This window comes from Neopelma chrysocephalum, unplaced genomic scaffold, assembly GCF_003984885.1.
Source record: "Neopelma chrysocephalum unplaced genomic scaffold, ASM398488v2 Primary Assembly neopelma1_60, whole genome shotgun sequence".
Classification (NCBI taxonomy): domain Eukaryota; kingdom Metazoa; phylum Chordata; class Aves; order Passeriformes; family Pipridae; genus Neopelma; species Neopelma chrysocephalum.
Genome location: NW_020897715.1, coordinates 14,137,305 through 14,159,822, shown reverse-complemented (window position 1 = coordinate 14,159,822; position 22,518 = coordinate 14,137,305). Strand labels below are relative to the sequence as shown.

At 44.3% G+C, this 22,518-nt stretch overlaps 2 protein-coding genes across 3 annotated transcripts in view; one reads left to right on the top strand and one right to left on the bottom strand.

The window, feature by feature from the left end:
- Window positions 1-13,195, top strand: part of ARHGAP31 (Rho GTPase activating protein 31) — a 60,173-nt gene extending 46,978 nt beyond the window's left edge. Inside the window, exons 8-12 of the mRNA XM_027681192.1 lie at window positions 1,140-1,264; window positions 3,678-3,737; window positions 4,536-5,159; window positions 5,499-5,809; window positions 6,705-13,195. Coding sequence (XP_027536993.1) covers window positions 1,140-1,264; window positions 3,678-3,737; window positions 4,536-5,159; window positions 5,499-5,809; window positions 6,705-9,170 — 3,586 coding nt within the window. The 3' untranslated portion in view covers window positions 9,171-13,195. The remainder of the gene's footprint in view (window positions 1-1,139; window positions 1,265-3,677; window positions 3,738-4,535; window positions 5,160-5,498; window positions 5,810-6,704) is intronic.
- Window positions 1-22,518, bottom strand: part of UPK1B (uroplakin 1B) — a 36,162-nt gene that overhangs the window by 4,425 nt on the left and 9,219 nt on the right. Inside the window, exons 7-8 of one of the 2 annotated variants that reach the window (XM_027681195.1) lie at window positions 21,810-21,893; window positions 19,680-21,166 (exon numbers count right to left, since the gene is read on the bottom strand). In XM_027681195.1, the coding sequence (XP_027536996.1) occupies window positions 21,116-21,166; window positions 21,810-21,893 (135 nt within the window). In that variant the 3' untranslated portion in view covers window positions 19,680-21,115. Of the gene's footprint in view, window positions 1-19,679; window positions 21,167-21,809; window positions 21,894-22,518 lie in introns of those variants that run through there. The other variant, XM_027681194.1, reaches the window with a different exon arrangement.

Genomic DNA, 22,518 nt, shown 5'->3' with positions numbered 1-22,518 from the left:
CAGCAAGAGGCTCATTAATCTACTGACCCATAAAGCACCAGAGAAAAGATATTTATTGTCACTTGATATATTAAAGCAAAAAGGAGCCGTCTAACAGAATACTGGCAAGAGGATAACCAGCTTAAGACAAAAGGATGTATTGTCCCTCTAGAGTGCCTTTTCCTTTCTCATTTGAAGAGAACAGTCCTATCCCCAAGATATCAATCCTGTTTGTAGGACTGATTTGTACTCTTCTGAGTACTGATCTGAAAGAAAAGTAGAACTATGGGGGTAGAAAGCCCATTATGGAGAGCAAGACAGAGAGATAAGAAAGTTCTTGCTCTGGAAGAGGGGAGATTGAAGGAGGAATCAGAATGGATATGTGAAGGAACTAAAACAAAGCTTCATGCAGAAAAATGCATAGGAAAAAAAATGGCTACATGACTGGCAGTTTCTGTCTGCATAAAACTGTGATTTCCAAAGAGACCCAGAGAAACGATGTTCCACTTCCTCTGACAATAACGAGAAAATTATTTAATTCCCTTAAGCCTCCTCTTATTTGGTTGGTACATTATACTTGCATAAGAATATATAACACCTATGATTAAATTAATGTTGGCTTGAGAAGCATTAATAGCTAGTTTTATTAAGGGATCCTTTTACTTTCATCATAAGATGTGGTCTTTACAGGATAGCTTTTTGCACTGAGCAAGTGTACCGGTTCCATCCATTCTCTGGAATTTATCATGCATTGTATCATTAAAACCTGTTAAAAAGGCAATTTTTCTTTGGTGTATTGCATGATAGTCCAAGCCTTGGAAACCTCTTCTTTCTGGACAAAAGCATGGGTGATTGCTCAGTCAATCACAGTTGCTGTAGCATGATGCCAGACCCAACTATCTGAAGGTTTAGGTGACTTTCCATCCATGAAATGATTAAATCAGTAATGCAGATAAATCACTTACAGAGTAATTGCTAGCTATATAACCAAGAAGAGTTGGTTGTATAGCAGGTATGCCTTGCATGCTTTAGAATTAAATGAGATGTGGGAAGAAAAGAGGGACGGTGTTGAGGGGAGACATCTCAGAGGTCTTTGTGGGATATTAAAAAGATAAAAGTCTCTAGGGTTCAGTAACCTCCTGAGCCTTTTTTCATTCCAGGAGAAAATTATCCACAAAGTCCAAGAAATGGAAGTCGATATTTAACTTGGGCCGCTCTGGCTCAGAATCAAAGTCTAAACTGAGTCGAAATGGGAGTGTCTTTGTAAGGGCACAGAAGCTCTCTGGTAAGAACACACCTTTCAGTTAAGTGTTTCTCTCTGAAGCTTTATCCTATGATGTTGATAGCATGGGGCAACCTGTATCCACATGCCATTAATACCATTAGACTTGGGATAGTCTAATGGGGTCATGCTTGTTGTGTGGTTTCACACACATCTCGTTTTCATGTGATGGCAAGAAGCAGCCTTTCAGGAGGATATGCCAGACAGCTACAGTAAATATTTCATTTTGGTACCTAAACAGGCTCCTCTTGTCCAGCTGTCAAGTTTGGGAACTGGGACATTCTATGTAGGTTTGGATTAGTCCATTCCAGCACAGCCAGCCTCTGCCTCCTAATGTTCCTTACATGGCACTGGGTGAATGGCTGTCCTTTTAGCCTGTCCTTCTGGGTTGTCCTTCCACTAAAGGGCAGTAAGAACCAACTGTGTTCAATGTCTTTGTGAAAACAGGGCACAAAGAGTTCCTGTGGCTCCTGGCTTTCAGGACTTTGAGGGAAGCCATTGCTTTTGCAGAATTTCCAAGAGGGAAGTTGTCTTTTCTGCTGGCTCTAATCCCAAGTTCTAGCCTCTTTTGAGCTGCAATCTCTTAAACACTGCTTCCTAGAAAATCAAATGACAGTGCCAATTCCCAGTGTTCAGAAATTATGACTCAAGTTCTAAAAATCAGGAACTTGACTTAAAAGTAATCACAGTTATTAAAAGAAAGCATACCCTTTTTTCTGAGTTCATAAAGAAATGTTTTAGGTTTATATATCCTAGACTTTTTAGTATCTCCAAGTCAAGGAATTTAGTTTTTAAAAGAAGATGAAGATGGAATTTTTATTTATATAATCTCATGACTCCAGAAGCTGGTGTCTGGAGGACCACTACCAAATATTGCAAGACTTAAAATAAAATAGTTAATGTTGGCAACATTACCTACCACCACATATATGACAGTCTGTGTTTGTATCAGAAATGAGCATGATGCCAAATGCTGGATCCAGCTTCTTTTGAACCCCTGCCTTCCCCCACTTTTGCATGTACAGATGGCTTTACATAGGGTGCCTATGGTAGACCTCAAAATAGCTCTCTATCCTATTTTGATCACGGGATCACCTTCTCACTTTGATAAGGAATACTCTGTCTCAAAATAGTGCTAACCCAAGGATGCCCAGGAATGACTGGAGCCCAGTGATCGTGAAGGCTGAGCCTTGTTTCAGGAACAACACTGAGCAACAGAGGGCTGTACATTTCCATTAGCAGGACACACAAATGGAAAACTGTGCACAGAGTTTTAAGTACTGAAGTAGTGCCTTTCAGAAGCAGTACTTTTGCGCTGCCATGTTATATTTTTGTGTGCTCTCTGCTTACAGCCTAATGTGAGGAAACACATGAACTTGCTGTTGAAACTAAGCACATGCTTTAACACAGCTTGTGTCCATGCACACAAGTCTGTAAGTCACACAAAACGCAAGCTCCACAGCTTGAATTCTGTTCCTCCTGGAAAACTGAGCCAGTACTCAAGACATCATGCCATATAAATGTAAAAAGTAGCCAGGACTCCATATAAATGCAAAAAGTAGCTGGAGTTTCTCCTATGCTCATGCAAAAGTTAGAGCCAGAAGCCTTAATTATATAAACAAATGAAGTCCAACAAGCCTGCTTATTTTCTGCTTTACCTACTTTGTGCAACTCTGTAAACAGCAAACTTTGCTCCCAGACATTTTCCAGATCTCCACAGACCCTTTTTGGGCTGTCAGAGACTAACTTGTCTTCCTTGCCAGCTACATTTCCTCATCTCCCTTTTTCAGAGAAGTAACAGCTACAAGCTTCCAAAACCTGTCAGGAACAGACCTGTAGAGTGTCGAGTAACAAATGGCAGCTTGTTTCTGGACAAGCAAGTCCAGCTAGAATGACCAGGAAAATAGGTTTCTTATTGCCCTCATAAATTTCCCCGAGTGCTTGCCGGAGGCAGGGCATGCTCACATCAGCAAAAGAGCCAGGGAGTGCAACATAAAAATAACCCAACATTTGCTATCAGGAATGAGAGGTGAAAGGCATTTATGTCAGTTTAGTTAAAAAGTGCCCCACAACCAATAGCCTGACTCGATCAGGGAGGGCAGTGGAACATAACAGCTTTTGGGATGCTTAACTGCTTCACAGTGGAGATGGTGTTGACTGGCTGGGTTAAGTATAGCTCTCCACATGTCCAGCAGGTGCAAAGCTGTTGTTAGCACTAGCAGATCCCCAGCTGTGCGGACAAGTGTTGTGGGTAATAAGCCACGTGGTGCAGATACATGGGGGGAATGCTTGAAAACGGAAAATTTAATTTCTGCCTGGCATGCCTGTCTATATGTGCATAGTCTTTGATCTTTATGGGCTGAAGCCTGCAAAGCCACAGGATCTGATACCTGCTTCTAAAACTCTTTTTCCACAGAAAAAGCAACTATTCGGCCTGCAAAGAGCATGGACTCGTTGTGTTCTCTCCCAGTGGAAGGTGAGACATCAATAGTGTAACGGTGAAGGATTGCAGCTCTGCGTTCTCAGCATCATGGATCATAGAATAATACAATGATTCAAAGGGACCTTAAAGATCTAGTTCCAATCCCCCTACTATGGGCAGGGACACCTATCACTAGATCAGATTTCTCAATGCTGCATCCAACCTGGCCTTGAACACTTCCAGGGAAAGGGCATCCACAACTTCACTGAACAGCCTGTTCCATTGCCTCGCTGTCCTCAATGGATGCAGCAGTCTGTATCTTTGTCCATCTCACCATGTTGTGTATTTTTGTACGGTGATGTGTGCCCCCAACTTTGTGTGCATGCATTTTTGACTCTTTTCTGTGTCATTTACCTCAGTGCATGCCCCTGAGAGTTACCACTGTGTCTAGCTGCATCTTTATTAGCAGTTGGATTGCTTTGATTTCTTTTTTGGTTGTTCTGGGCACGAAATTCCAATTCATAAGTGAAAAGTGCTTGCAATAAGCCAACAAAGCCTAGCATGTGCATAGCCCTAGACTTGGTTGCATCTGGTTAAGAAGGGTATCTAATAAAAGTCTTGGGTGATTTCCATTGGAGGGCATTCTATCCAGTCCTGCCTGCCCATTTTGAAGGAGACCCCAGGGCTAGAGGCTGGAAGGTCTTCAGTACCTACTGTCCCTATCTATCTGGGGAAATGTGTTAACCAGGGCAGGACTCTTTCCTGGGGGGATTGATGAGGGCTCCTTAGAGACTAAGTTTGTTTGCTAGTGCTTTGTTTCCCATTGACTTCCTCCTGTGTTCTCATCTCTAGGGGAGGATGAAAAAGGCAGGTTCAAACGGTCAGTGACTACTGGAGGGTTTTTTGTTCCGACAAAGATACGGACAGGAGGAACAGGCAGCACATATGACCTCAGCAAAGAAAATGAGTGGGAGCGGGAAGGATCTGCCATGGGGGCCAAAGGAAGCTCAGAGCTGAGTGGGGAGAAAGGTCCTCCCCGGACACTACAGGTGAAGTCACCCCCTGAGCAGCTGAAGGTTTTCCGGGTAGCAGAGGATGCTGAAAATGAGCAGACTTCAGCCAAAGGAGCGCTCATGTTCTACACCTCTGAAACAGCCACCAAATCAGGCTTCCCAAGCAGCCTCTTTCCCTTGGAGGCCTCTCCTCGTCACCAGAGGAAAGCCCTGAACATCTCAGAGCCATTCGCCGTCTCTGTCCCCCTACGGGTATCCGCAGTCATCAGCACCAACAGCACGCCCTGCCGCCTGCCCACCAAAGAGAAGCTTTCCCTTTCCAGCCTAGAGGAGCTCTCTTCCCTAATGGTGGAGAGCACAAGCCCCTCTGCTCTGGAAGCAGGGACCCACACAAGGACAGACCTGGCAACGGAGCGGAAGGAGAAACAGCTGGAGCCCACTCTGCCGGTGGCAGCATCCAGAGGTACATTGTGTTAAGGTTGGGGGATGTGGATCCTCAGTCGTGCTACTGGAGGTGCCCCACAGCTTGGTGGCATGGAGGTTTCTCCAGCCTGCTCTTGTGGCAGAAAAGAGACCGAGCTGTGGCAGGGTGGGTGTCGACTCTGAAAGCAGGTCAGGTTGGTGTTTGTTGTAGCAAAGAGACCGGGGAAGTGCCCATGGCCTCCCAGAAACATCCTGTTGTGCCTGGAGGGAGCTCTTCATCTTTTTTAGTTGGTATTGGCTTTTAGCAGCACCACTTTTTCTCGGGACACAAGTTTTCAGCCACAAACAGTTACATCTTTCATTTGTGTTTCTGATCCAGGCTCTCACTCTGAGGAACTGGTGGCAACCAGGAAAACTGAGTCCTTAGAAACTCCACAGCCAGCTGCAGAAAATCAGAAGACATGTGGGCAAAGCAGCTGCACAAGCAGCACCAAGAGCCCCCAGCAGTCCTTAGAGCAGAGAGCCACCTCGGAAGAAACACCAGCGTCGGAGTTCCATAAGGGGCCACTCCCGGAAGACAAAGCAGAGCAAGGACAACTCAATATGAAGGATGTCTCTTCAGAAGGAAGCTGTCATCATCAGGAGATAGAGACAGCTAAGACAGAAGAAGGATCATGCCTAAGAGATGTGGTAAGCAAGAAGACGTGAGAATGAAGGTGGGGGACCATGCCATGGTAGTGACTGAGAGGTTGTTTAAAGTTTCATTGTGTGTCTGTAGTTGTGAAAACTCAGTCCACAGCCTAGGCAAAGCAGGGTCAAGAATAGACCATGAATTAATTTCACTTCTATACGCAGCATTATGTGGTGATTTACCTTTACATAACTACCTACTGTCCCTTTTTGGTCTTCTTTTCCTGTAACTATACAATTTCAGCCCTTACAATCTGTCTGCTCTGAGACTCTCCAGATGTGAGACTGTCCGGATGTCTGAGCATTTTGACCCACGGTCTCTGAATTTCCCTTCTATTTTTGCTGTCCCATTTGTCCTGGACAGCCTGAACAGTCCTTTATTCTTCCATTCGCTGCACACAAATTTTTTTAAATTCTTACTATTTTTGCCTCCTCTGTATCTCTAGCAGAGCCTTTTCACCAAGTTTCTTACAGTGATACTCATCTCTGGACAGCTATTTAAAGATCTGTTGGCATAGCTCCTTGAATAGATTATTCATTCGCGTTTGTGTGCATTTTGGGAATGCGTATTCTCTGGCAAGGCCAAGCGAGCCTGAATGGGAAGAGCTGAGAAATGGGCTGAAATATTCCAGCTACTCATTCAGCTCACTGTTTCAGTACATCTGTCCAGACCTCCTTTTGGCTGCACCTCGGATCTTCTCCTCCATAACCCCACTTGTTTATAGACGTATTTCCTTCCTTGACTGGTAGCAGTATGTGTGTCTGTATTTCTGTACTCATGAATGTGCTCATCTGAGACCCCGTTTATTCTGAGAGGGCTGTTTGGGGAAAATTGAGGGGTATTTACTGGTAGTGTTGTGAGCTCCCAGGTCATGGCATTTCTTTTGCTTTTCAGACTGAGGAGGATGCGGCAAATGCCCTTCTAGAACCTCTGTGGCCAGAGATACAGCAGGAACTGAAAATTATTGAACCTGAAGAGGAACTCTTGCTCTTGCCAGCAGCTGTCCTCAAGACAAGCCAAACTTCTGAATCTTCTTCTTCAGTACAAACAGACCATCTTTCCTCTGGTCCAGGGCACAGTCCAACACTAGCTGAGCAGACATCTTCAAGCAGAGCATCACAAGTAACTCAGGTGCCCTTATTTGGTGCCAGCAGCATGGAGCGACAAGACAGCCCTCATGACTGCCAGTCTGATGCAGTTGCACAGCAGAGCTGTGGCTCAGCCCTACCTGAACTGAGTACTCTTCCAACTGGCACAGCCACTCCAAAGAACCACTACCCAATGGTGGACAGCAGGAGTGAATGTCTCGCTCCTAGCCTGGACCAGAAGATTCATAGTCACTCGGAATTTAACAAGATTGCCCCAAATGATGGATTTTCTTGTTCCAAAGGAGCACATCCAGAGTCAGGGAAAGAAAAAGATAGCACTTGCCAGCAGCTGAGGGAAAAGGATGGTCTTACTGGAGTCCAGACCCAGAGGGGGAAGCAAGAGATAATGACTACTGATAAAAGGGACACATTCTCCTCCAAGGCACTGAGTGGAGCTGGAATCCCGGAGGTGAAGGAGGGCCATGCTGTTAGCAGAACCCAGGATGCTGGTGACCAGGATGATGAGGACACCTGGACAGATAATGTGCAGAGCTTAGAACTTGTGGAGCCATGGGAGGATCACCAGTGGGTTACAAGCCCTCTCCATTCCCCCACCTCTAAGGACATTCAGGAGAAGATGATACAGGAGTTTCATCCACAGAGCCAGAGAGCAGAGACAGGCTTTTCTCTTAGACCACGATTCAGTCGCAGCCTCTCCCTGGACAGTAAAGACACAGTGATGAGTTTATGGACTATCCCATTCTCTTTCATAGATGCCACTGACCAGCAGCAACCACACAGTGACATTCTGTCAGTGACTTGTGAGCTGTCCAAAACAAAACCCATCTCTCCTTCTAGTTTGGGCAAAGCTATGAAAGATGAGAATGGCCCAAGTCCTCCAGAAGAATACCCAAAACCTGAGAAGCTGAAGTACACCCTCAGCAGAGAGGAAGTACCAGCTGAGAAAGCAGGACCCTACAGAATACCTTTTTCAGAGCCAGAGGAAAAGAAAGTGGATGTAAGCAAAGAAAACCCTTGGACCTCAAAGCCTGAGCTGTTTTTGCCATACCAAAAGAGCCCAGACAGTTCTTCACAGACAAAGAACACAAAGGAGGAGTTATCCATCTCTCAGGACACTGCCCTGGGAGGAGAGAATGTCACCAAAGCATTGTGCTCTGCCCCTGAGTCACAGCTGAGTAATAAAGGTGAAGAAACACCTCGCAAAGTAAAGACTAGGCCTTCATCCCTCAACTTGGATTCGCTCCTCCCAGCCCCAGATTTCTTCACATTCGAGAGCCTGTCTGTGCCATCTGCCCCTGGGAACCTCCTGTATGGGCAGAAGGAAGTAAAAAGCAGTGATTCTGTCCCATCCCTGCCAACACACTGCCCTGCTGCCAGTAAAGGTGTTCCTTGGGGGTCTTGTTTCAATCCCCCTGTGGATCTAGACTTGGATTACCTGGCAGTGGCCCATGCCAGCACTGGCCGTCGTAACTCTGCCCCCGTCAGTGTGTCGGCGGTCAGGACCTCCTTCATGATTAAGATGTGCCAGGCCAGAGCTGTGCCTGTGATACCGCCCAAGATTCAGTACACTCAGATTCCCCAGCCCCTGCAGGCTCAGAATGCTGCTCCACCTGCTGAGAAGAAGGAGGCAGAAGCCAAGCAGACCGTCAGGCAAATGCCACAGGTGGCATGGAGTCACCTGGAGGCCCCCAAGAGCCCACTGACAGAAAAGAAAGCCAAAGCAGAGAAAGAAAACAGTGACCCAGCTCAGAAGGACTCAGTCTGTCCTTGGCATGGCAGCCTTGGCCCTCCACTGGAGCCATCTCAGTCCAGTCATAATCCGTCTCTGGATGCCCCCGTTCTGCGCCGAAAGCGCACCTCTGGAGGGGAGACAGCTGGAGATAACCCACAGTCTTCAAAGATAGAGAGGCCATCAGGGTTCTCCAAGCCTTCCTATAGATCTAGGCCCGGGAGGCCCCAAAGTCTGATTCTCTTCAGTCCCCCTTTCCCCATTATGGACCACCCCACCACTTCAGCAGACTCCAGGGTATTATTATCACCCATAAGGAGCCCCTCTCATACCACCTCTTTGAGCCCCATTTGTGGTGATCTGTCTGAGACTTCGCAGACGACACCTGAGGGGGTGACACTGCGGAACAAAATGACCATCCCCAAGAATGGCCAGAGACTGGAGACCTCTACCAGCTGCTTTTACCAGCCCCAGAGGCGCTCCGTGATTCTGGATGGACGAAGTGGGAGGCAGATTGAATAGCAGCTGCTTCTCCTATTCCTTTTCTGTGATGGTTGGGATGGGAGTGTCCAAGACCAATTCTGTTGCCATTTTGCTGTTGTTATTTTGTGCAAGATGGACTTGAATCCTTTATGGTTTCCTGCAAAGCTTTTTGCTATGGAAGGTCATAGTCTCTTTGTCTTGCTTTTCCTTCCCTATCTCACCTCTGCTTAGTCCCTCACTGCCTGCTTTTTTTTTTTTTTGTAAGCCAGTCCCAGGGCACTTGCATTTTCTCATGCTTATTGTCTAACAAGCCCTGTGAAAGTCTCATCCTCCCTATGGAAGAAAAGGAAAAATAAATCTCTGTATAATTAGAAAACAGGGCTTGAAGAAAACCCTGTTACAAAACACTGCAGCCCAGGGTGCAGGGGCACATCTGCTGAGGAGGTAGATCCAGATGTTTAGGAACTCTTCCCATTTTTTCCCAGACACCAGTGAAGGACTGTTTGATTTAGACAGTGTAAATAAACAGTGCAAGAGGCTGGGGATAGCTGAAGGGGAAGGTGAAGCTGGCATGAGCAGATCACAGTCACACAGGGTGTGAGACACTCAAGGATGTTCCAATGACAAACATACAACCTGAACACACTACCCCAGCTCTATCCTTGCATCAAAGATGTGCTCTTTCCAGCATGTGCAAGGGCTGGAATGAAAGCAGCTGTACAGGAAACGCCTAGTTGTTCTTTTAATCTTCCAAGTCTTGCTCATGAGTTTTGTGTGCTCAGCCACACCTTCCTCGGGCAGACAAGATCCATGTGGCTGAGGAATGAGTGTGCAGCTGGCTGCCCAGTGTAGAGTCTTCTCAGGCTGGTATCAATGAAAGCCAAGATATGGTCATAACAAAGTCCAGTATCAACTATTTTCATCATTGCTTAAAGCCAGGTGACACCTCTGCAGCTATCTCCAGCTGAGCTCCACACTGCCAACAGGAGAGAAAAGAAAGAGGATCTCCTGATCTGCATGTCCTTGGGCTATTGCCCTCTTGCACCCTGACTGACATATCTTTGACCCTTGGTCTTTCATTGCCACTGTGTGGCATGTCCCCAGGTGCTTCTTATTCCTTTAAACTTCTGCTCCTTGCAATTTTACACTGTTCCTTTGAGAGCATGGCTGGTTGTCACCTCCTTGGACTGATTAAAAGTGTGGTAAAGAGGATGATTTGTGGGACTGCAGAACAGATCATGAACAAGTCCTGAGAGGGAGATTTGAAGTGAATTGAAGTCTCTCCTGAAGGGAACATTAATGTTACAGGAAAATACATGTTCAGATATGCAACAGCTACTGTGGGAATAGAATTAAAGCTTCCTTTATAAAGCCTCTAACTCTACATTCACCACAGGCTCATCTATTGACTGCTTTGTGACCGTGGGTGATTGCAAAGTCAGGCACAGCCTAGGCTGTCTCTGCAATTTAAGTGTCACCAGTGACTACAGAGGAGACAGGTACACAGGTGTTGCTGCCAGCACTGAGATTGTCCCTGTAATGGCACTTGCAGGGGCCATCATTCCTGGAGATGTCTGAGTCTGTAGGCCCTCTGTTGGGTATCATGGGCTATCGTTTAAGCAGTAACTGAGCATCTGTTATGAAGTGCTATAGCCACCACAATGAGTGTCAGCCAGAATTTCCCAAAGGATGTATGTTTAGGGCTTTTTTTCTGAAGTACTGGCAGTTTCAAATGGTTAGTAAACTCAACCCATGAGCTCCTAGTCTGTCACTTTATTAGTGTTATTGTGGCTGGAGGGCCCTGAGCCTGTATGGTGCTTTCTCCACACTCTTTGATTGCTAACGGGAAGAGGTGCCAGAGTATTTTTTAGAAGTTTCGGTTCCACAAATGCAAGTAATACATCTTCAGCAGAATTTTCTCCTGCCATATCCAAAGGGAGTGTGAAAAAACAAGAGGGCTTTTCCCTGTCACCAGCTGCAGTCTTTGATCCTCCCCACTGTACTCCTCATGTGTGCATAATGCCATATAAGAGGGAACAGAGCAGAGAACTAAATCCACGCTGTCGGTTTTGTTAAGGGAGAATAGTAAACCAGATGAGAGCCTGGAGTTTTTGTTTGGGTCTATTTTCTCTCACAGATGTCAGCCTATGCTTTACCTGGGCAAGCTGTGGACAGCAGGCCCAGAATATGCAGCTTCATGACAATTGTATTATTCTACTCCCAGACCATAAGATGCCTGTGCAGCCTCCTATAAAAACTAGGGAGTTGCCAGTCCTCCATGCTCCTCATAGTTAGCACAGCTCTAGGCTGCATTAACATGGCACCCAAATGCCTTTTTTACTGCCTCATGAGAAAGCTTTTAATCACCATGGCTGGGTTAATGGCAAATGACTCGGGAAAGTGCGATATGAGGTACTGTAAGAGTTTTGAGGAAGGCAAAGTTGTGGAAATGATGCCCAAGGGGTTTTTTTGCATCAACAAAATAGTTTACTTTGGACAAGGATTTCTTCTCTTAGTTCCTAGAAGTTTTGACAGCCAGGACACCTGGAAGAGAGGTAAAGAAGCTCACAAAATAATGTACCAGAAGAAAAAGGAAACCTTGGCATGTTTAAACCACTTTCCCCCCCCCTCCTTATTCTCATATAAATTGATGTATGAACAAGAAATGAGGTCTGGCAATTTGTATATAATACACTGTCTCAGCTCTTAACAGCATTCCGGTAAGTAATAGCGCTTTTGGCATAAGCGGTGAAACTCCTGCAAGAGAAAATTATTAGAAATCTTTACTTAATATTAAAGATCAACCTCAACTAAAATCTGTATCCAGACCCTACTTTTTAAGGATGTTTCAGCATTTGAACTCAGAGCCGGGTCCTGGATTTTAATTAAGCAGAGATGCTGTAATGATATGTCTATTTTGTAGCTTGATCCTGTTTCTTATCTACAATTTCATCTCCAGCCTTCAGCTGATGTTCCAAGAGCGCTTAGATAAAGCCTCAGGTCCTGCAGAGCTGAAAGTACATGCTTAGTTGCAAGGTGCACCGTTGGACAGGTGTCATGATTCCCAACTCCGGACTCAGCCTTCTGCAGAGTCTGTAATGCTTGATGATGGATCCACGTTGATACTGGTAGTTGCAGTCAGCTTGAAGGATCAGAGCTTGATAGTTGGCCAGAACCAGAAGACAGATGCCATCTCCCACTGAATGATGCTGACTGTGTGGCAGGAGCTTCCTGAGATCCAACTTCATTAAGCTATCCCTGATGTCAGTTTCAGGGTCAGTCCTGATCTCTCTAAGAAAGGATTTATGGGTTTTTCTCCTTGTTTTGGGATTTGTGTTTATTTGTTTGTTTGTTTGAAGTTTTGTTTGTTTTTTAATTGTTTGTCTGTGAAGCATTATGAAGAGGGATAGATCAGATTTATGGGAGAAGAGTCTGGCCCAGAATATGAAGTTTTGTGTACCAGAGAGCTACATTGGTTGTTCTTGGTATTGAAAAGACTAAATAGACTGGCTCATCCTCTGCAGCTCCACAAAGATCATTTTAGGGACCCAGCAGTACATTTCAATTCTCCTGAGACTGTGAACAGTGTAAAGGCTATTCCCAAGTTTGCAGATGGCCCCAGTATCAGACATGACATATCACCAGCATATGTTGCTTGTGGACTTTTACCAATGGAAGACAAGTGAGTAAATTGCACTTATTCTTCCCATGTAGTCGGGGGTTTGTGCAGCTTCTGTTAAATGTAGCTCAGAGTGAAATGGCTGAGCTGGCAAAGATGAGAATCCTCTGACAGAAAGGAGGGGCACGGTTAATGTTAGCTGGTGTGGAAGCTGCCTTATTTGCAGGAGAGTAAACAGAAAGGAGGACTGTGTTTTACCTTATAAATCCCAGTCCTCTGGGATGTCCTTCTCATGGCATCACTGCAGAAAGACCAAAGTACTTATTTTTCACCTTTAGAGCTTCAGAGGAACTTAGATCTGTATTAGAGAGCATCCATAAAGCCTGCAACATTTTCCCTCATCCAGAGTCCAAATGGTGCAATAAAAATCTTTTTTCTTTCTTTATTGATTCTGAAATGCCTGTTGTGGTGAACACTTTTTAAATTTTTATATATATATATAAGATCATTCTAGATAAATATATTAAAAACGAAATGTAATTAAAATGAAGGAATTGCCTAAATAGTATTTTACACATCTGTGAAACTTGGGCTGATGCACGGAATTGTTTTCTGCTGCAACTTTTGCAGCACTGAGAGTGTGAGATCAAATGTGGGCTTTTTGCCCACGAAGTAGCTAATTAGTTCTGGCTAATCTGTGGTGGGCAGAAGGCCTGAATACACCTTCCTGCGCAGGATCTTGTCTGGGGAGAGGAAGGATAAGATTAGGGGAGACCAGAGTGCAAGGACTGATTTAACTTTCCACCATAATCTTCTCCTAAGTCCTTGAAAATGCAATCTACTGAAGCATATGTTATCTTTCAAGCATGCCCAGGTTTTGCAGTTGTCACTTTTGCTTGTCTCCACCTCTAGAAAAAATGAATAAAAATCTCTAAGGGTGGGGGGAGAAGCTGTAGCTGATCCCTATTTGTTTTAGCCTTTGCTTGCTCTCAATTGATGAAAAGGCTTGGTGATAACTAGTTCTGCTCCAAGCAAGGAATGGAAAGCTTGCTACTGAGTTCAACTGGAGATGGAGTAGGACTGTAACAGCCCCAGAAAGGAAGGATGGCAAGAGGCAAGAGCTTTCTGAGGGCTCTGTGCAGCAGTCCAGACCTTAATGTGCTTGTGGGCACTGGTCCCCTTTGAAATATTATTTGCTGCCAGGTCAAAGGAAGGGCTGGAAGTCAGACACTGTGAAAGGGACTGTCCCAATCCCACTAACTCTGTGATTATTTTTCCTGCTAGCTCTGATGAATTGAATTTTTGTTAAGCTTTTTTTCTCTGTATGGACTTGCCTGCCCCCGTGCCTAATTGTTTTGGGTTTTTTTTTTTGTTTTTTTTTAAAAAGGAAAGAAAAACAAAAGCCACAAAAGAAAGATGTTTTGCCAGATCTCAGCCATTAGATTAAACTAGAGTTTTCATAAAAAACAGACCTGTGCCCTAGTGATGCTTTGGAACATTTTCTTTTTCCCAGATTTGGTTTATGAATGCAGTGCAAACATTTTTGTCTTCCTCTGACATGGAGTTTGAGCCCCTCTTTTGTTGTGTGAGTGGCCAGGGCACTGAATTGTGTTTGTTTGGGTTTGGATGGTGGGGATTAGAGGTTAGGGCCCGACCACACACTTTTCTGATTGGAGGTTATGAGGACTGCAGCTGCTTTGCAGCTCTGAAGATGAAGTGAGGGCTTGGAGACTTCTGTAGAATTACTGTTACCTGACATACTTCAAAATTTTCGAGGGTAAAATTATCTTTTTTCTTACCCTTTCTAGTTCTACCATGCTGAAGTTTCCGTGACGTACAACCGTGTCATCCCATTTAGCAGATCTGCAGAATTCTGCCTTTCCTGTAATAATGCAGAGCAATGCAGAGTGCAGTATGGAAAAACTTTGGGATCCCAGTGTTTGTATAGCAGAAGCCAAGCTGAAACAGAAGTTACTATGAAGCCTCTGGTGCATCATATATGCACTTCTTTTGCTTTGTAAAGGACAAGCAAGAACTTAAGCAAATTATTGATTTAGTTCCCTGACTCTCATTAATCCAATCTCTGAGCTGTAGCATGGAAGTGAATATTATTAGTATGTGCCCCTTCTATCCTGGGAACAAAACAAAAAAACAAAATAAGGAAGGGGAGGGGTGTTCTTGTGGCTGTAGCCTCAGTGGATGTATTTGCAGTGCAGCTTGTTCACTGTTCTCCCTAAAAACCAGATGAATCATTAGGTTAAATGAAATACTTTTTTTTTTCCTACTCAGCAGCTGAACTCAGGGCTTGTCTCCCTTTCCTACCTCCTTCATGACTTCAGTTTCCCTTTAGGGAAATGCCTGGGTTGTGCTTCCTGCTTACCATGGCAACTGGCACACAAAGTGAGAAAGAAAATCATGTTTGTTGAACTCTGAAATTGTTGTTAGCCAGAGCCAATTACTAGTTCTGTACAAGAAACAGTATTTTTCTATTCTTTGTGCCACAGAATCTAGCAATGACTTGGCCATAGGGCAAGAGGAGAATCTTAAACTGCCCCACAGCATTCCCATGGTTTGAAATATAAGTAAAAGGCACACTGTAGACCTGCTCATGCTCCAATCAGCACTGCTCCCTAAATCAGGGTGCTTAAACACATGGAAGTCTTTGAACACAATTTCACCCAGTTGCTTTTGCCTGCCTGACTTAGGACAATTGTCTGTGTAGGTTGTATTGGAAGCCACAGCTACAACATCTTGGATACTTTCAGCTAAGCCAAAACCAAGATTAAGCAAGTTCCCAAACTGGCTGTTAATCAGGAAGCAACCTAACCCAGTGCCAAAGAGCATTTGATACTGGTGTCTCATGCATCCTCATTGTGCCCCAGAGTCCAGAAGCTATGGGCAACAGAACATCTAGCTGCTATTCCACTGGATGGGGCTAAAGGTCACCTGGCAGCAAAGGAAAAGGCAAGCAGTGCATAGAAGTGAAGGAGGATGGCACAAGACATCAACAACAGCAAAAAGAACAGAATCATAAAGGTCAAGACAGAGAAAGATAGTGAGATTTCTGAGTTAATTTTCCATCTGAGCAGAATAAACTTTTCAAAGAACATGCCTCACCACATGCGTTTAGTGTTTCAGTGGTGACTAGAAATGAATGGGACCTGCAAAGCTCAGACCTGCCCAAGTCGTGATGCCCTCAAAAGTTAGATACAGTATGAGTGTTAAAACTTGAATATTTGCTTCACTCCATAATTAAACAGAATAGGTATTTTCTCATGTCTTATTAGCAAACTGCAATGTGAGATGAGCATTCTGCAAACCTAGAAAACTCATAGGAATTATGTCATCCATCTTAAAATGGGACCTGTTTTCTTCCATAGCACATCTGCTGCAGGGACTACATACTTGTATAATTTAAATCCCTTATCTGAAAAGACCAGGAAATATTTGAATTCAGTGAGAGGAAATGATTTCAAAGAAAACTTTGTAGCTGCTTAAGAAAGAACCACAAAGCACACAAACATGGGAACAACCAGTTCTGGAGAAAGGAGAATAACACATGATAATTATTAAACAGAGAAAGTTTCTAGGTAAGTAAAACCCAAAAAGGAAAAAACTCCAACACCCAGACATAAGATAGAGTTGAACCAGTATGAAAAATATCAGGTAAAATTTTCTTTCCCTCCTCCTTCGTAAGAATCAGGAAGACTAAATCAGAAGAAACAGGCGCTCTCAAACTGCTTTACTAATTGGGGGGGCTTTTTGGTTTTTTTGCATTGTGAGATAATTTACTTAAAGACTAAGGGTGAGATAGTGGAGGCAGATAATAATGGCCCATCTTCGCGAACGAAGATTTGGGGAAAGGTCTTTTACCTTTCCAGCCTGCGCAATGGATTTTTTTTAGGTGAGACACAGCCTGTGCTGAACTGAGCCCACCCTTTAATCCTAAGGTTCATCTGCCGGGGCCAAGCAAGCTTGGACAATGGCAGTGAGGTCCTCAGGACGTAGGTTTGTTTAGAGTGACCTTCTCATAGATGGATGGCCTCACAGGCCTAACGGACTCCATCTGCCCCGGGGACTGGCTGGATTCAAACCTGGGTTGCAGAGGTGAGAGTCCTGCACACTAACCACTAGGCCACCAGGGGTCCTCTAGTGGAGGCAGAAGAGAGGTGTAAAAGGACTAGGCTGCTCATTTGCAGAGAGTTTTTTGAAGTAACTTGGCTTTACAGGCTCCATACTCTGTGCCAGCTACAGTACCGTGCTAAAGGTGAGTGTTGCTTCAAGAAAAATAGAGAAATCCTGCATTCTCTCACAGTTAGCAACAGCCCTGGGTAGCCAGAGCAGCTCACTGTTCATCACTTAGCTCTCTTACAGGGTTTATCTCAACTGGTGAATGTGCAAGAACTGCAGATGACATTGCCTATACTGGAATTTCACCTTGGTGCAAGTTAACACAGTCAGAAACACCCTTACCTTTTTTTCCAGTTGAGGATTAACCCTCAGCAGTCATCCTCAACTCCTCTGCAGCAGAGTCTCCTAAAGATAGATGGCCGAGATTACAGGGAGAGTTCTTGCAGGAGGTTCCCAGCATACCACATGTTGCAGGGGCTTTCCCCAGTTGTCAAGGAGGGCGGGGCTGCCAAGGGTTGGGAGTAGGAGGCTTCATTTATAGCTAGTTTTAGGTCATTCCTGGTCCCAGGAAACATTTGCTTGGCACAAGTCCCTGTTGTAAGGAATGTGAAAAACTAAGATGCCAGGTCAGTGAGCAGGATGGGGAATAAATCATCTGAGTCAGAGGATACCGAGCACTACCACCAGCCTGGTTCCTGGTTTTCACAATGAGGTCGCAGCCAGATGCAAGCATGGCACATAATGGTCATTGTACATCATCCATGAACCAGCAAGGTAAATTAAAATAAGGCCTAAGAGAGTCTGTGCAAAGAGATCTCATGCAGAAGAAGTGAAAGGAAAGGTGGAAAGGGTAGGAAAGCCTGCTGGAAAAAGGGAGTCAAGGCACAAAATATGCAAAGGCAGCTCTCTCATTGCTTCATTGCCTGAAGGAACAGAGGCCTTCAGTACTGTCAGCCACAAACATTTGGCAGTGTGAAAAACATCAGGTTACATTTCTGACTGCATGGGAGAGGAGCAGATGAGAATGTGGGATTCTTGTTGGCTTGGAGACCACATTACTCCATCATGTCTGAACAGAGGATGCTTCTCAACAAGACTATTTCTCAGAGCTGGGAATATTACAATAAATTAATAGTCCAAAAATTTGTTTGGTCACTCTATGGGAGAATTGAAATGCATTTTTATTGCCAAGAGAGAACTGTGAATAATCACTCCTACAGAGAACAAATACACAGAGCAAATCTGCAAACAAACCATACAGCTTCCACCTGGAGATTTTTTCTTCATCCTATCTTATCAGGATGTCTTTGTTCAGTAGTTTTCATGCACATATACGTATTGCCTGCTCTGAAGGCCACATACATCCATACCTTCAGGACACTATCCAAACAGCCAAGAATGACCAATATTTCTTTACAAGTCTCAGCCGACACATAAACCTGTTCACCACCATTCCTGTCATGGACTCCATCCCTTCCTCACCCTCCCTCTGGCATCCCAATGAACTTGCAGAGATTGGAATCAACCTTCAGAAGCTGAAAAACCAGAAAAAGCTGTGCAGGATTTTTCATTACCCTGCTCAACATCATTCTGCCATCAGTCCAGTCTTCTCCTTCCTCCTTAGTTCAGGCCGGATAAAGCTGGCATTTTCTGGTTGCATTGAGGCATGTTTGGCACGTCTGCATAGATCCACCATTGCCTGGATCACTTATTTACTGCTTTTATTTTTTGAGAACATGAATCATGAAGTGCAATGGGAGGGAAAGGCTTAGGAAGCAGAAAACAAATGTGAAGAACCCAAACTTAATCGACTGGAGCTGCCATTTATGTAATAGGTCAATGGTATCATTTGCAACTGGTTGGAGCAGTTAATACTGAAATAGTCTATTTAAAGTAGTTTCAGTTTCTTTTGTCCTGCAAAATCTTGCAGCATTTTCCCCTATACTGAGTGCAGTGCTATAATCACACCACATTTAGATGCACCAGAAAGGAAGAGACCTCTCGGTCTGAAGCCAAATACCAGAGAAGGAAAATAATATTTGATCTTACCTGCTTCTGCAGTCCTAAAAGTTTTTTCCTGGCTGTATCTACAGAGACATCCATATGCAGAAGGCACTACTAGTCTCTAGAAAGTCCCATAGCCAGTTTTTTCACTCATTTGCAGAGCTACTTGAGTTTCAGAAATAACTCAAGCAAGAGGCCCTTTCACAGGAATGCATCTATCCACAATGGCTGCCATGGCTGAGGAGTTATTGGAGGGGTTTGGCCAAGCAAGGACAGAGGCTGTGTGCCTGCATTGTCCTTCCTCCCCCATTTCTCTCCTCTCTGCTGGCTGCAGTTGACAGGCATTTGCAGTTCATGTCAAGTAGCAGAGAACTCAGTCTTTGCTATTGCTCCTTAATTTGGGCAGATGCTGATTCTCTTAAGATTTCTTTACATTTAGGTGTTACTGTAGCTCTCAGCAGCATAGACACAAAAAAACCCAACCCTATCACCAAACTCCCCCCTCCTCCCCTTCAAAAAAAAACTCTAACCACTGACATACATGGCTTACATGGTCTATTCATGACTCATGTCTCACAAAAAAAGCAAAGACTAATTTCCTTATGGAATTTCTGAGAGTCCAGGGTCTCCAAGACAGTCACCACCCCACTGAACCAGGGGAGTGGCTGAACCATAAGGACTTTCAGTTCTGAAGGCACACTCATACAGAAAACTTCTATGTTGCAGTTCCCCATTTCTTCCTCAAGCTATTCATCCTCATATCTGCCTCTTTCTCTTCCCCAGCACATTAGCAAAGGATTATTCAGAGTTTCTGTAGCACCATGCATCAGAATGGCATTACAGGATATTAAAGCCTGCCTTTGTCCTGCCCCAGACGTCCCAGATACAGACCTTTATTATTTCCCCTTCCCAAACACATCATCTTGAACAAGAGAAAAATTTACTTCCACTTCTTTTTAATTAGTATTTTGGTGAATATACAAAAACAAAGAATCAAGGCAGATGGCAAGTGTCAGGACCTGAACCAGTAAAACTTCTGAAGGATTCATCTTAAAATCCTCTACAAGAGCATATTTCTCATGATACATTTAACTGCTGAAGTGTTCACTAGGAAAGACAGCAGATAAGTCCGGGCCAAAATAAGCAGCCTCTATTGAACTGACTGAGAACTATAAGTGCGGATGCAAGGACTGGATTTGGTTCAGTTAGCTCCTTGCTTGCATTTTTCACAAGAGATACTCACTGCCATTATTTGCCTTATGTCCTACCTGATCCAGGGATGTGGAAGGGGAATTACATAGGAGATGTAACCATATACATACAGGTAGCCGAAGCAAGAAGCACAGTAAACTAGGAGCATGGGACAACCACTTTTGCAAAGCCAACGACAGCACAAGACCCTTTGTATTCTGCACGAATTCTAGCCTGTAGATGTGTGAAATCTTGTGTGAAGTACAGAACAGCTTTTTGAAGGAGTTGCTTGTTAGCAAGTGAAGATTTTCCTGGACTGGCACTTCTGAAGGTAGGAGTACATGCAGTAGTTTCATCAGCGACAGGAGGTAGGCTTGCTTATAGGCAGCATATTGCTGAGGAGTGAGCTAGCCTTTTATTGGGCTTGACTAGCAACACTTTTTCTCTGTGACATGTCTCTACTGCCGACACACTAAAACTCTCAGGAAATCTGCCTTATTCTAAGGCAAGGGGTGACAGAGACCAGGAAGAGAAGTTGAACAATAAAATATATTAGAGAGGTCTGCAGTCTTCTCCCTTGCAGCATCCATCTTTATTGGTCACGGGAGGTTACAGTTTTGGTCACAGGAGGTTACAGTTTTGCTCACACAGCCCTTGCTGGAGCCTTTAGCATTACAATTTAAATTCAACCTTACTTTAGAGAGCCGTGTTTTGCAGCAAGTGTATATGGAGATTTTCTTTACTGATATCATCAGAGAACAAATCAGATAACTTCTTATCTTATGCTCCAAGGATTTCTTGCACCGTGAAAGGATTGTGCCTCAGCCAGGAGACATAAAGGCTGCAGAACAAGGGGTAAGGAGGGACAAGAAGATTCTTTCCTGCAGTCAGTTCTGTGTGTCAGGTTTTGGAGCGGCAAAAGTATATATGGGAGAGGTAGTGGGAAAACTTCAAATCCTCCATGGCACAAGGAGAATGGAGCAGAAGACAAACGCAGTTTCATGCGGCATTTCAGGACAGCAGTGAGTACACCGGGCCTTCAGTATTCAATTCCACTCCAGTAGAACATGGTACCAAGGAGGACGCAGAACTGAAAAGACAAGACTACTAAAGTTTCTCTGCTCCCCATTCCCTTCTCTCCACCTTTCCCCCATCCTCATTTAGTCCCATTGCTAGGAGGGACAACAGAAATTCTTGAAAAGCAAAGCTTGTTCAGGCAGAGGAAGCTTAAATTTTTTTATCTGCACAGAAACTACACAGTGAAGGAAGAAGATATGCACAGTCATAACTATCTGACTATCACTCGTCTTACTAGGGATTATCTCTCATGAAGCTGCTGAACCCTGAGAGTTTACTTTTAAGAGTACTTAAAACATTCCTACAAAGTCTTCAAACTACAAACTGAATTATCTATCATGATTGCTGTTTAGATGATCCAATACCCTTCACAAACAAGTATCTGCAAGCTGTGTTTGCTGAGTTGTGTTGCTGAGATGGCAGCAGGACTCATCAGGCTAGAAAGCCATCTGGTTCCTCACCTCTGGAAGCCAGAATGGAGGAGAACTTGTAAATGTAGCAGTTAGTGGAACAGGCTACAGGCAGATAGGTGAGGAATGAATACGATAATCTATGAACATTTTAAATGCGTCAGTCCTGTCATCCACCTCCACCCAGCTGGGCGTGGAATACCAAGAAAAGAGAAGAGGAAATAAAGGCAAATATAAAGTACTTACAGTCCAGCAGAGGATGGCAAAACCAAACCAGGCAACACCCCAGGCATGTGTGTTTACTGGCCCAGAAATAGCGTCATAACAACCCTGTAAGACAAGCAGGGATGACTCAATACCAGCTTTGAGGTTTTACTGCAAGGCAAGAAGCTCATCCACTTCTGAGAGAGACTGAGGTGACATCTTCCTCTCCTACTGCAATTTGGGCACCTCATAGGGTCTGAAAAAACCAAGCCAGAGCTACACTGCTTATTGACAACTTGTAGATAACCTAGCTCCAAATGCAAAAATCTATCTCAGACACTTCAAGGACAACTTCCTGTGCCATCCACTTGCCAAGTGCACTTAGATAACCAAACACAGTTGACACAGAATTGACCTCTAGAATTCAGAAGCTACAGGCGAAACTGGAAGCTTGAATGCCTTCTAGAAATGCATGCTAATGCAGAAGCTGATGCTCATGACCCAGCAACCTATTTGAATAGATTAGTTGTTAGTCTACTGAAAAGTTCTACCTTGAGGAAGAGAACTGCTGATTTGCTCATATTATATGCACTCATCTTTGGGCTAAGTTTGATTCAGCTGCTGTCCATCTACATGTTACAGATGTCACTCCTTTCTGGTGGCATTGGGAGAGTTTTCTTAATAGTTCTCTATCCATCAGGAAAGTCTTTATCCTAAAAAAAACCCCTATCCTGTGTTCAGCAACATGGCC